The sequence below is a fragment of the Sylvia atricapilla genome, chromosome 1 (assembly GCF_009819655.1).
Source record: "Sylvia atricapilla isolate bSylAtr1 chromosome 1, bSylAtr1.pri, whole genome shotgun sequence".
Lineage (NCBI taxonomy): Eukaryota > Metazoa > Chordata > Aves > Passeriformes > Sylviidae > Sylvia > Sylvia atricapilla.
Genome location: NC_089140.1, coordinates 64,103,821 through 64,117,507, shown reverse-complemented (window position 1 = coordinate 64,117,507; position 13,687 = coordinate 64,103,821). Strand labels below are relative to the sequence as shown.

The 13,687-nt window shown below is 39.6% G+C and overlaps 1 protein-coding gene across 4 annotated transcripts in view; it reads left to right on the top strand.

Moving 5' to 3' along the window:
• NUP153 (nucleoporin 153) overlaps positions 1–13,687 on the top strand; it is a 43,295-nt gene that overhangs the window by 7,872 nt on the left and 21,736 nt on the right. For all 4 annotated transcript variants that reach the window (XM_066324342.1, XM_066324334.1, XM_066324324.1 and 1 more), the window contains exons 2-5: positions 8,243–8,459; positions 10,690–10,938; positions 12,198–12,337; positions 12,420–12,548. In XM_066324342.1, coding sequence (XP_066180439.1) covers positions 8,243–8,459; positions 10,690–10,938; positions 12,198–12,337; positions 12,420–12,548 — 735 coding nt within the window. The remainder of the gene's footprint in view (positions 1–8,242; positions 8,460–10,689; positions 10,939–12,197; positions 12,338–12,419; positions 12,549–13,687) is intronic.

Below are 13,687 nucleotides of genomic sequence, written 5' to 3'. Positions count from 1 at the left end.
GCAGTGGAGCTGAGGCACTGGGCTTTACACTTTCAGAATATTACCTTAAAATGTCAAAGGATTTAACAATACCCCTCACTGCTCCAGCTAAAGCAGCTGTGTCCAAGGGTCAGTGCTTTGGTTCCTCTTGGGCACCAATTCTTACATTTTAAAATCTAGTCAGGAGGTGTGTGTACCAGGGTTAAATATGTCCAATTTAGTAATTGCAGGTTATGCTGGTTAGATGAATGGTGAGGCTGAACTTTGGTATGCTGCATAATGTCTGTGTGTGATACTTAAAAAGTAAGAAGGCTTTGAGTTTTGCTGAAGTACTAAATTATCACAGTGAAGAAGTAAATGAGATTATTTAGTTACTTGATTTTAATTTACCTGTTCAAATTTGTGAGTTAGATAACATACTGAAGGTGTAACAGGATTGGCTGTAGGTTTTGCATAATGACTAGTATGAGGTATTGTCAGCTCAGTTTGTAGATCAACATGGACAGAAAAGATACTTCAGAGGGAGGATGTGAATATTTTGCTGTCTTTTGCTAATACTGCATTATATAAAAAAATACAATTCCAGTCTTCTGTTTTGAAGACTGTGTTTTCGAAAATGTCAGGAGTGAGATTTTTGTAGCTTAATTTTGTGAAGTATGCTTCAAACCTTCAAGCCTTGTTCTCACTAGGAAGCACTGGATGGACACTGGCAAGCTGTCAGTTTACCTCAATGGCATTTAAGTGTTGCTTCAGGAGTTGTTGCAGAGTTTGGGCTTTTGTGTTTTATATACATAGCATGTCCTCACCACTGTGTGCCACAGATTAGCCTGAGATACTGTGTTTCGTTTGTGAGTGCGTTCAGGCAAAATGGCAGTCAAAATGTTTCATTCTTTGCTGGAAGCCTTGCACATTATAGCAGGTAGCAAATTTGTAGTGTGGGATATGATGCTTTGAAAGCCCTTGTATGCATGAACTTCTTGGCTGTAAGGCAGGCAGCAGGAAGACTTTGCCATTATCAGTTATGTTTGGTGATGTTGAAATACTGTAATGAATTGGGTCTTCCTGTATATAGAATACCTATAAATAAGATAAACAATTTAATGCCTAAATAGTGTATTTAAATCCAAAATATTAAATGTGTGTTATACTTTGCTAAGTCTGATAACTTGTGCTGCTCCACTTGCAAAGACTGTCTGGTGCCATGAGAAATATACTTATTGATCATTCTAGTTTTCAACTTCTTGTCCATGTGGTTATGTCAGAAATAAAAGTAAAAATAATAAGTTTAGACTATAGGATTTCCTTATAGGAAAGATATATAGAGCAGCATTTCAATTAATTCTAGATACTACTTATGAAACTTAACTGGAAACATACTGTGGCAGCTAAATTGCAGCAGTCTTCAGTTAAAAATATTAACTACTTGGAGTTACTTCTTAAATTGGGAAAGAAAGAACTTTAAAACTGCATGTAAAGTTGTAAGGGAAAATAATCTGAATCTTTTTGGTTTTGCTGCTGATAGATTTCCATCTGAAAGCGTAATAGTGAATGTAATTTACAGCGCCCATTGCTGGTTGCTGCTGAGGGTTAGCTGGTGCCTATGTAGTGCTTCCTAAAAGGAAGAAAGAAAGGTACCTTGTACTTCATGGTGCGTTTTGTAGTGTTGTCACTGTGTCAACTGAAGGTGTGGACAAAACTTGAGATAAAACCATTCATGTCACAAGGATTTAACCTAGTGGGTTAGGCACTGATTTATCTCTCAGGGCGCCTACTGGTGTTGTACTCTCAAAACAGTGATAATGTAAGTGACAATGATGTGTACAGATGTGCAAGCAGTGCCAGAAATACCTGAATTTCCCTGGAATGTTTATTCTAAAGCTAACGACACTAAGGAAAATAAGGATCACTTAAGCAATAAGAAAGAAATACACTGGCATCTGGTAATATAATCCCTTCTTCATGACTTTCAGGAATAAATCTGAACTAGTCCACTTGCCTTAAATAAAATTGTTGTTTTTCAAATGTTACATAATTAATAACATTCCTGAAACATATTGTTCATATTAAGTCATAAGTTTTATTGTCTTTTTTCTAAATGAAATATCAAACTCTCTTGTCCTACATCCAAATTGAAGCCACTCCCGGAACAGCAAAAGCAGAGTTAGTCTAAGCCAGTCTAAGTCTGCTGCCGCAGGATTGTGACAATCATGTCATGTTTCCATTTCCATTCCTGCTTTTGCATGAGCATCAGTGCAGGCACATGATAAGCCTGTTGCCCCTGAGTGGTCCTCATCACCACAGTCTATAGACAGATTTTTGGTTGGATGTATTTAACAGAGCCTTGCTAAGTTTGTCATTTGGTTGCTTACATGTGCTAGTGGCAGCACAAGGGAAGGGTGAGGTGAAGAGGAGAATGGGACAGTGTCTTTAATGACAATATGGACACGTGATGGTTGAAAGAATGGAGAAGTTTTATTTTGTGTTCCTCTGGTTCTGGGTGCCTGGTCGTGCTTTCTCTCAGACCAGTTCTGCTGCACTGAGCCAGTCTAACTCATTAGCCCAGCAGAGAAACACATACTTTTTGCCAGATTAATGAATTCAGCTAGTATGGAGAGTAGCCTGCTATGTGCCAGAGCTGGCATAAACTAACTGTGGGGGATGGAGGGCAAGAAAATTCCTTTTTGGTGTTTGGAAGTGGTTAGATTGATCTGCTCTATCTCAGTGAACTTCACCATTTGAGGACTTACTGATTCATCTGCTCTAATAATTTTAACTTCAAAATTTAAAGCAAGGAAGTCTCTGCGAGGCAAGAATTTGATGCTTTCCAGAGGTGGGTGTACAGTGAAGTGGAAATTGGCTCTTTTATCCAGTTGTGTATTTTGCATATCTGACAAATTTCTGTAAGTGTATGACTCTTATGTAATTTTTATACAATTTTTTTTTCATACTTAAACCTCCTGGACTGAAGTCAACTCAGTTACAAACCGGATGTTTTTGAGTAACATGTCACTACTGAGTGTTCCTGCCAGCACTTTCCTCACCCTATGCTGTGTGAAAGACCCTTACAAATGGGAACAGCTGTTGTATTCTGTAAATACTTTTGGCCAAGAAATAACCTGCTTTTAAGTTTGGAATTCAAACTGTGACCACAAACTACTGATTTTTCTTTCTTGATATAAATCCTTTGAAGAAATGGTGTTTTAAAGTAGTAAATTACATGTGACACTTGTTTGTTAACTGATACTTCCTGTCTACTTATCTTTTGCTTAGTGTTGCAGCCAGCATGGGTTTATGAAAGGCAGGTCCTGCTTGACCAATTTGATCTCCTTGTGTAATAGGGTTACCCACTTGGTGGACGAGGGGAAGGCTCTGGATGTTGGATGTCATCTACCTAGAATTCAGTAAAGCCTTGACATTGACAATGACACCATGGCATTCTCCTGGAGAAGCTGGCTTCCCATGGTGTGAATGGGTGGGATCTTTCTGAGTAAAAAACTGTCTGGGTGGCCAGGCCCAGAGTACCATGCTGAATGGGGCTGCATCCAGCTGGTGACCAGTCACAGATGGTGTTTGCCAGGGCTCCATACTGCGGCCAGTCCTTTTTAACATCTTCATCAATGACCTGGACAAGGGGATCGATTGCACTCTAAGCCAGTTTGCTGGAGGACAGGAAAGTTCTAGAGAGGCATCTAGAAAGGCTGGGTAGATGGGCTGAGGCCAGTTGTATGAGGTGCCATAAGATGAAGTGCCAAGTCCTGAATTTGGGTCACAACCACCTGCTGCAGTGCTACCGGCTGGGGTAAGGGTGGCTGGAAAGCTGCCTGGTGGAAAAGGACCTGGTGGCTGCAACAGGAGCCAGCTGTGCCCAGGTGGCCAAGCAGGCCAGTGGCATCCTGGCCTATGTCAGCAGTAGTGTGGCCAGCAGGACCAGGACAGTGACTGTCCCTGTGTACTCAGCACTGGTGAAGTCACACCTCCAATCCTGTGTTCAGGTTTGGGCCACTCTCTACAAGGAAAACATTAAAGGCTGGAGCGTGTCCAGAGAAGGGCAGTTGGAGCTGGCACTTGAGGACATGGTTTAATGGTGAACATGATGGTAGTGCTGAATTACCAGTTGGACTTAAAGATCTTAAGGGTGTTTTCCAACCTTAATGATTCCATGACCTCATGAGAAGAGAGCTTTAGGCCTTCCAAGGCAGGATTTGAGTCTTCGACACAGGGCTTTGGGCCCTGAAAGTGGGCTTTTGGAGGTGAGAAGGAGGGTTTGAACTCTGAAGTTGGGTTTTTTTTTTTTTTTGGTATTGTGCCCTCAAATGATGCTTCAATACCTTGAACTAAGGGTCTGCTCCCTAGAAGTGAGTTTTTAGAGGCATAGAGGAAGGCTTTGAGCCCATTACATAAAAGGCTGAATCCTGAATAGGAGGCTTTGATTTCTGAGATGGAGGCTTTGGAAGCTAGGGTTTGGGGCTGAAGATGTGCCTTTGTACTCTATAAAGAAGACTGAATTCTACAAATGAGGCTTTTGGCTTTCCAAATCAGACTTGGAGCCTTCAAAATAATCCTCTGGGGCCTTCAAATGAGCCTTGGGACCTAAGGAGCAGGGCTTGAAACTCAGAAATGAGTGTTTGTGCCCAAACAAGGAGGGTTTGGACTCTTGGGTAACAGTTGGACACAATGATCTAAGAGGTCTTTTCCAGTCTTTATAGTTCAGTGATTCCATGATGTCAAGTCAATATGCCTTGGAGTAGCTGTTTCTGTAGTTACTGTTGCTATGATGTTTGTATACATAGACTTAGATAGACCTAGCAGAGCTGCAGACACTTGAGATGATGCAGATTTTGAAAAACTGTTGTAAATATCTATTCATAAGGTAATGGGTCTTTCCAGTGGGTTTTCATTTTGTTCCGCTTTTCTGATGGTATTTTTTGGGATGAGTGTATCCGAGGTGCGAAGATAGTTTATACTGACAGCAGCTCAAACCTCTGAAATCAGTCAGTTAAGGAGTAAAACATGTTCACTGAATAAAACACAGCAGTCACACTGTTGGGATTTCCCCACTGCATTTTCTTCCCTTCCATGATATTAAGTTTGTTACCTATGTGGTCTGTAGAAATGAGAAGTTGTGAACATTAGACTGCATGCCAGCACCACGTCCTCTACTCCCAGCCTGAGACTGGGAACTAGAGCAATTTTTGTGCAGTAGCATGTTCAGAGTAGCTGTACTGAATGAAGGTGTTCTGGAAGAGACTGGTTCATAATTAAGGCATGAGAAGATTGGAATCTGAGCAGTTTGCTGGAGAATAAGCCTGGTAGAGTTGTCTGTTGCTGTGTCTTTTGTTTTTCATACCTGAAGATCTGTTGGCATCAGTGAGATGCATACTATCCTTGTCAGCCTTGTAGAAGGATTAATGATTTCCACTCTGAGGAGGTGGGATGGGCTAAGTGCAGAGATGGTGACATAGGAATAGTAGAAGGGGAATGCTCTACTGCTGGCAGGGTTGGCTTGTTTGCATGTGCAGAGAGAGGGAAAGAGTGTTCAAATGCATGTGCTGAAGTTGAAGAATAAGAAAAGTACAAGTTAGGGTAAGATTTAAAGCTTTAAAGACAGTGTAAGGCGTGACTCGCTGAACTGTTCTGGCAAGAATAAGGAGTATACACGTTCAAATGTGTAGTTGGTCATTGGTACCTTAACTGCCTGACTTGCTCAGGAAACCAGCCACAGAGCTTTATTGATTGGCTTTTAGCTCTGATGGGCAGGCAAGAGATGATGGAAGGATTTGTGTGTGTGTGATCTGTGTCTATTTGAACAGGCATACCTGGGGCATATGGAGTACTTTTAGGGGGAAAGTGTCTGTTTTTTACTGGGATCTGTGTTTGATGATGGCTCATTCATAATGCCTGCATAGTTCTTTCACAGTGCCTTCAATATATTTCACAGACAGAAGATGTAGGTGCCTTTACATGTATTTTGCTTTCTCTTGCTATGTCACTGAGCCAGCATTACTCTGGAGTATAAAACTATGCTCCTTATCTACCACTGTGCCTAAGCCAGATGGAGCAGGCCATTAGTACTTGGTGCAGTGTGGCTGTGCTGAGTTCCAGCTCATGGGTAGGTTTGGGAAGTTATCCTGTGTTACCCAGCTTGGAATGCTGATTATGTGGAGAATGGCAAGGCTGCCATTTGCATGAAAGGGTCAAACCAGTCTGGTGTCAGATATAGATGGTAAAATGTCATCTTAGTTAATTACTGGTCTAGCTACATTCTGCAGTTACTCATTAGGATTACTAATGATTGGATATTTACTCTTCTGGATGCCTGTGACTTCTTCCATCTTGAGTCTCAGCTAGCTTTCAGTCCTGGGAGGATTTCCTCAGCAAGAGAATCATACTGGCACTCATTTTATGGCCAATAATATGTTGTTCTCTAATGGAGGGACTCTCTAGCAATACTGAATGTAGTAATGCCTAGCTTTTTGGAAAGAGCATTGTCTTGGATGCAGTTTGTGTCCTCACCATTTGCTTATTTTGGCAAATTTTGACGCCTCTGAGTTCATGATATGCTTTTATTCACAGCAGCAAAATATTCACTCCATGAAAGGGGGACAGTGTGTCATAAGTAAAGGTGAAAATGAGGGGCTGGGAACAGAGTACAGACTGCCTCTTTGTTACCAGGCACTGAACTGCTTGTGAGCTCTGGTGTTGCACAGTTTCAGTTGTTGGAAAGCTGAGGCTTAGTATTTATGTAGAATAGCAGCAACACCCTTAGCATGGCATATTAGTGTGCATTTTAGTGTGGTAATTGTGATGGATGTGTTTATTATGCTGTATTCTGTCTGGTTTAAGCTGTCCCAAGCTAGTTATTCTGTCTTTGTGCAAGTAAAAGATTAAATTACAGATCATTATGAAAAATGTCAAATTGTAAATTAAGATGACTTTCTTTCTGTGAAAAGACTTTTGTTTTCTACCTTCCCATTCTCCTCTTTGCCAGTCCCTCCTCCTGACTCCAGATTCAAGGGTGTCCTGAAAGTTGGTGTTTGTGTATGAAAGGTGTGAATGACTGATATGGACTTTTTCTTTCACGTGTACTGATTTTTTTTAAGAAAGTTGAAAGGGTTCAACAGGGTTCTTGTTTCAGAGTTGTTTACTAGACAAAGTGCTACACATTCAAAGAACATCCTGAATTTTCTACACATGAATAATAATTTTTAGAAAATTTTGTTGCTTAAATCCAGAAAAATAACAAATTACTTCAATGCATGTGTTAGTAACTGGCAATGAAGTTCAACAAAAAATATTTTTACGCTCTTGTTGCTTTTCAGTTTCCAAAGTGTTAAAATTGTGGAGGTAGCTTTGGTGCTTTCTTCCAGCTTGCAGAGGTTAGCAACTGGTTCTGTGGCTGCAGTCAGTGTTAGAGGGGCAGCTCCATGTTGCAAGCACTCTGCTCCACAGTTGAGATTTGGCAAGAAGGCATGTTGAAATTTTGAGGACACGATGAGGAACAAGTGGCTGCCTGAATCAAAATGTTAAATAAATATTTCTTACTAGAATGTAAGCATTACAAATAATTGGTAAATGTCAAAATGGAAATGGCTTTTATGCATTCAGTAACTGCCAAATATTAAGGTTTGGAGATACAAAATTTTAACATACCATGAAATTTGATCCAATTGGACCTATTTAACAGTCCTGTAGTAAAGAGTCTGTTGTTCAACTGTAGCTGTTTCTTCCGAGATCCCTTGCGGATACTCTCACTGTTCAGAGCACAATAGTGGGGGTTTTGATGCACATCGTTCATGCAGCTCAGCATTAGAAAAAGAAATATTTAAGTTCACTGATTTTAGTAGCTATTACTGCTCATCACTATTGTAGATAATTGCTGAGCTTCTGGGTTTTGTGGTTTTTCAAGTGAAGGTGTTAGAAGGAAAAGTCCTCAAAAAAAAAGTGCATCCATCAGGGGTTATTTAGAGATCGAGTTTCTTGATGACCTTATGACTTGACAAGCCTTTGGACTTTAGCTGTAGTTTCAGAATGGGGAAGTTTTGCCAAGGTCCCTGGGAAGTGCAGAAATTAATGGTTTAGTAGTAAATCAACATCAGGTGCATTTTTGTCGTGCTTGTTACAGAAGTATAGAAATTCTTTATCAAGGATCCACCACCCTCTTATTTTACTAATCTGAATATTGCTGTCTGGTGTCTGTCTTGGAGGTCTGTGCAAGGCTGCATCCCAGAGAATGCTGACTGTGTTTCTGTACTTTTCTTTCAAGCTGGGGCTCCTTAGCAGAGTGACTGAATCAGTGAAAAACATTGTACCAGGATGGTTGCAGAAGTATTTCAACAAAAGGGAAGATAAATGTGTAGACATGAATGAATCTGCAAATGAGGAAGAGAATCCAGTAAACTATCACCATGATTATGCAAATGAAGATGCCATGGTAATTGATGGGAGAGTCACGCCTGAATCAGCAAGAATTAATTTAGAAGGTATGTGAAACACCATTTAGTATTCTGACCATCTGTATTTATTCACAGATTTCTAGTTTTGAATCTACATTTCTACAGGAGGCTGGAAGGAGCTTTTGGACAGGAAAAAAGCAAATGACAAAAAGCTCCACAATACTGAAACTGAAATGACCAGCCAACCAAAAACCCCAACCCAAAATAACCCCCCCACATAGCAAAAAGGGAAAAAACCCACAAGGGAAATAACCTCAGCAACTCAGTTTTTAGAACTGCCTTAGCTTCAAAGTTTAAACTTTGAAGTTTAAACGGGAAGTTGACTTAGAGCCCTTGGAAGTCATGAGTTAACTTGGCCAAGTGCAAAATATTGCTAGCATTTATTTGCAAGTGTGTTGGGTTACATTTTCTTTTTGAAGGATCTGGAATGAAAGTTTATCTAATTGCCTAAGGTAGTAGAAACATTAATTTGTTTTGTTGTCCTCAAAACAAAAGACCAGATGCTGGAATGCCAGAGAAAAATTCCTTCATGTGTCCTGATTTTTTTCCCTTTTCCTTTGGGCTTCTTCAATCAATGTATTAAATTTCCTTGTTAGTTTAGTGGTGATCTGGGGAACTTTGTTTATGACATTATTCTTTTTGAAATATTTTGTAATATTAACGTGTGGCATTGCTAGCTTGGGGTCTTTGAAAACTATTTGGATCCTTGGCAAAGAGGTTTGCAACCCTTTTATCATATTAGAATTAATCTGTGCTTTATATTTATGCCTCTCACTGTTTCTGTAATACTCTGTGGATTTGCATATGCTCTCATTTGAGTTTCTCTTAAGTTAGCAGTTTTGGGAACTCAGTTTTTAATTAGGTGAGAAATTTTATCTGGGTATGTGTACATAACCATCTGTGTGGACAGTCAGCTGCTTCTGTTGTTGGCAGAATAAAAAGTAATGAGGAAATACCTTTCTCACCAGTGTTATCTAATTGTAAATAAGGAGCTTTACTGCTCTCTGTGTAGCTGCAGCTTGAACATAAGTTTGTATAAAGGAATAGAGAAAGTTTTCATGAATGAGTAGCATGTGTTGGCTTTCCTGAAGAATTGTGTGAAAGGACCTTTCAGTGAGAACAGCTGCACAGCAAACTTTCTAGCTCCAAGAAATCAGGAGCAGATGGGACCCCCTAGAGCCTTCAGTAGCTTGTGTTGCAGTTCGTGGACATTGTAGTTAATCTTTCTAGCTATAGTTAATAATAATTCTTTTTATTGTTACTGGTATTTTTATTTTAGATAGCCTGTTTCTTTGCCTCTGAGGTACCAATGTACAAGAGCCTGTGTTCCTTTGCTTCGCCAGCCTTTGGTCTGATAAGGCTTTATTTCATCTCAAACAAGACAGTCCTAAAATCTACCAGTGCTTTGGAGAATTAATTACTAGTAGTGCAGTGCTTATGAAGATTGAAGTAGCTGGTTGAAGCTTCAGCACAAATGTCGGGACAACCGTGTCTCAAAATTATGTTCATACCCAGAAATTGTGGAAGGGACTGTAGATATATAAAAATCAGGCAAGATGGCCATTAATTGCTGTTCTGTTCATGTGGCAAGTTGGAGCTGTGAAACCACCTTTTGCAGGACATTGGCAGTGTTTACAGACCCTTTTCATGAGGAAAAAATGTCATCTTACAACCGAAGTTACATTGCTTACTTGTCCTTTGTGCCAAAATCTCAAGAACAAAATCTCAAGATAGGAGATAATTCACCTGATAGGGTAGAATTTGGAAGGGAGGATGGTGACACCAGAAGAAATAAGCCCTTGAAACTCTTTGCAAAACCTATTTTCATGTTACGTATTTAGACTAACACCATCTTTTTTACAAGATAATGAAAACTGCAGAGTTGTCCTTAATTTGTCATGTAATCTCAAATTTTGGAAAGCCTATTGCAAGCATTATCTGGAGGAGAAGGAATTTATAGATGTTTGATTTAGCGAGAGACACGGTTTAAGCGTTTGAGTGCAGGGTCAGATTTGATGAAATTCAGAAAAATCCCATCCTTAAGTACTTTTTAATGCGACATTATTGCTTAGTACTGCAAGCAGTGTTGCTGTTGTAATCAGACAGATGAAACCCTATCTGGGTGAGGAAGTTAAATTCGGCTTCTCTATTTTTGTGCTTAAAACTTGGCAATAAGCACGGCTGTTGATAGAAAGCAGGTTTTGGCTTCTGTGAGCTTGTCTATAGGGAAGCTGATTGTCTCGCTGTTGTTGTTTAGAGCCATCCACGAGCAGGTCTGCGCTGAACTTCTCGGATGTGTTGACGAGGCCCTCCCTTCACCGGAGCCATTTGAACTGCACCGGGTTGGATTCCGCAGTCCCGCACTGTCAGCCCTCCACATCTTCCGCGCTCGGCATCGGCACTCCTGGGCTGTCCCTCGTAAAGGAAATAAAAGATTCTACCTCTCAGCATGATGATGATAACATCTCAACAACCAGTGGATTCTCCTCTAGAGCATCTGATAAGGGTAACTTTTATGGTCTATATTTGATTTGTTTGATAACGTGAAGTACTTTGTGGTCATTAATATTCCACATTGCCTTAGTAAAGGTAAGGAGAAGTAAAGTAGGAGAATGTCAGCTCTAGATGTTAGAATTTAATTTAATTTTTAGTATTTTATAAGTTATATAATCCTGTCACCTTTTAAATACAACCATACTTGTAATATGTTTATGAGTCCCTGATATTCTAAAGAGTCAGTGCTGATAAATACGATTTTATCTCGATTATCTGTAGATCTTGAATGGGCATAATAGGAGATGAAGATGACTTCCTGTAGCTTAATAGCTAACCTGATTGCTCAGAAGGAGCAGTGACTCAGAATATGAGCTGGCTAAATATGAGTAAATATAGTTGACAAATAAAACAATATTTTCATGTATTTTTTTTTAACTAGGAGTCAATAAAGCACCTGTTCTATTGAACAAGTTTGGGGTGCTTTTTTTTTTTCCCTGTTCTTGGTAGAGAGCATTATTTGTCAATGCTTTGTTGTTTTTTGCCAAATTCAGTACACCATTTTAAAGTAAAAAAAAAGGTGTTGTATTTATGTAGAATGTGACCTAGGTGTCTCAGTGAGGACAAGCAAACAGCAAGTTTGCCGATTTTTCTAGGCCCCCATATGAATGGGGATGGAGGCATGCTCAGCCAGTTCTCTGGACAACATAGTTTGACAATTCAGAGTATGTGTTGCCAGGGCGTAGCAATATAACCTGAGTTTGCTAGAACTTTCTGGTACATCTCCATAAAACATACAGAAAATAGGTGGTTAACTGTTAATTCAGCCTTTGGGTAATTTTCAGGTTTAAGACCTAGTCTGTTTTGACCTATGCTGGTTTCCAACCCTTTACCAACACAGGTAAAACTTCGGTGCATTAAAGATGCACCAGTATTTATGCAGGTCCTTTATTTTGAAGAAAAAACAAAATTGTGTGGTATTGGAAAGGTGCTATTAGCTTGTGAATGCTTTTAAGAGATTACTGAAAGGTCATGTATTCACAGTTCTGTGAACAGATTTTAGGTCAGAGTTGGTACTTGGGTTTTGAACCATATGTGAAATTAATCTGTTTGAAGAGCTCTGAAGGTTAGAGTGTCAGAGAAATGAGTGTTATGGGACCGTTTAATTTTGTGAGATCCTTTTGTAGAGAACTCTGGAGTTTGTATGATGTTTAATACTAAATTTCTCTATGTACACAAGGCATTTACATATAGCATTTGTCGTTTTGGCAGATATCACAGTTTCAAAAAATACTTCAGCACCACTGCTCTGGTCCCCAGAGGCTGAAAGATCTCATTCGCTCTCACAGCATCCTGCATCTAGCTCTAAAAAACCCGCATTCAATTTATCTGCTTTTGGATCTCCCTCTCCTGTAAGTACTGCACAGTATTAATTTTAGTCTAGTTGAATGTGTAGCTGTTTTACTAACCACTTACTATAATACCTTTCTGCAGTCACTTGGAAACACTTCTGTCTTTAAGACAAGACAGCTTGGGGATTCTCCATTTTACCCTGGAAAGACCTCTTATGGTGGTGCAGCTGCAGCAGCAAGGCAGACAAAAGTGCAGATTTCTGCTTACCAGGTATGAGAACACTAGTGCAGTGTAGGGGAAAAATGTAATTGAAATACAGAAGGAGGAGCTCAGCCAAAAAAGCTGTGAACCAGAAACTTGACTTGAAAAATGTGGCAACAGTTCCTGTCTTGCCCATTCAGCTTGCAATTTTTGTTTAAATTTTTGTGTAACACTTTGTGTAGAAATGCTTATAAAGCATGAGAGCAACAGTAGCATCTGAGTTGCTGGGCAGTTTCTTGTAGTAGGGGTTTCCTTTGTTATGTCTTCCAAAAATTTCCATTTTCTGCCATGGTCTGCCTCTGCCTATATTGTGGTAAAATAACATGTAAATAATTACAATGATAGCATAACTTTGAAAACTTCGTTAATAGCTGCAAAAGTTACCTCCCTGATACTTGCCTGTAGATCTTACACAAGCACTCAAACCATGAACAGATTGTGCATTTTTTAATGTGGTAGTATACAAAAGGCAAATTTGCTCATCCTTTGCACTTCTGTTACTGAGAGGGAGGCATGCAGTTATACCAAGATAAACAATAAGGTGCTGTCTATTTTACTGTCATTCAAAAGGCTCTTGAGAAGAGCTGCTTGTCCCCAAGTGTTCTTTGTGTCTAAAATGAACAAATTAAACATCCTGAATGCTCTCAGTAGCTAGAGTTGAATCTAAAAGCAAGTCAGTAAAATCTGATTTAGTTCCAATTTGTTTAAATGAAAATGCCCTTTGTTAAAAAACCAAAAAGTCAAAAGGAACTTTAAGGAGCTGAAAATAAGTTTGCTGGACCTATTTTGGCAGTCTGTTTCTACCATGTTACCAGGGGGCCTCCAATTTCCTGATTCAGGGAAATCTTGAACCTTGCAGATTTTCCTGTCTTGGTGTTGAGTGAAACTTCAGAACATTTAAAATTTCTGTAAGCTAAAAGTCCTTTTTGGTCAGCTATTTTTCTTTTTTACAAAAATTGTGGATTATGTTGAAAAGAGGAAGCAAATACTAGGCCTTTAAAGGAGAGACGAGCTTGTTTGCTGCTGCGTACAGCGAGTCTCACTTGCGTGTTCTGTGTGTTGTGTGATCTTCCTGTCGTCAGGTAGTTGTAGTCCTCTGGGTTGTGGTTACATGAGAGGTATGACATAGTTTAAAAAAACATGGTTGC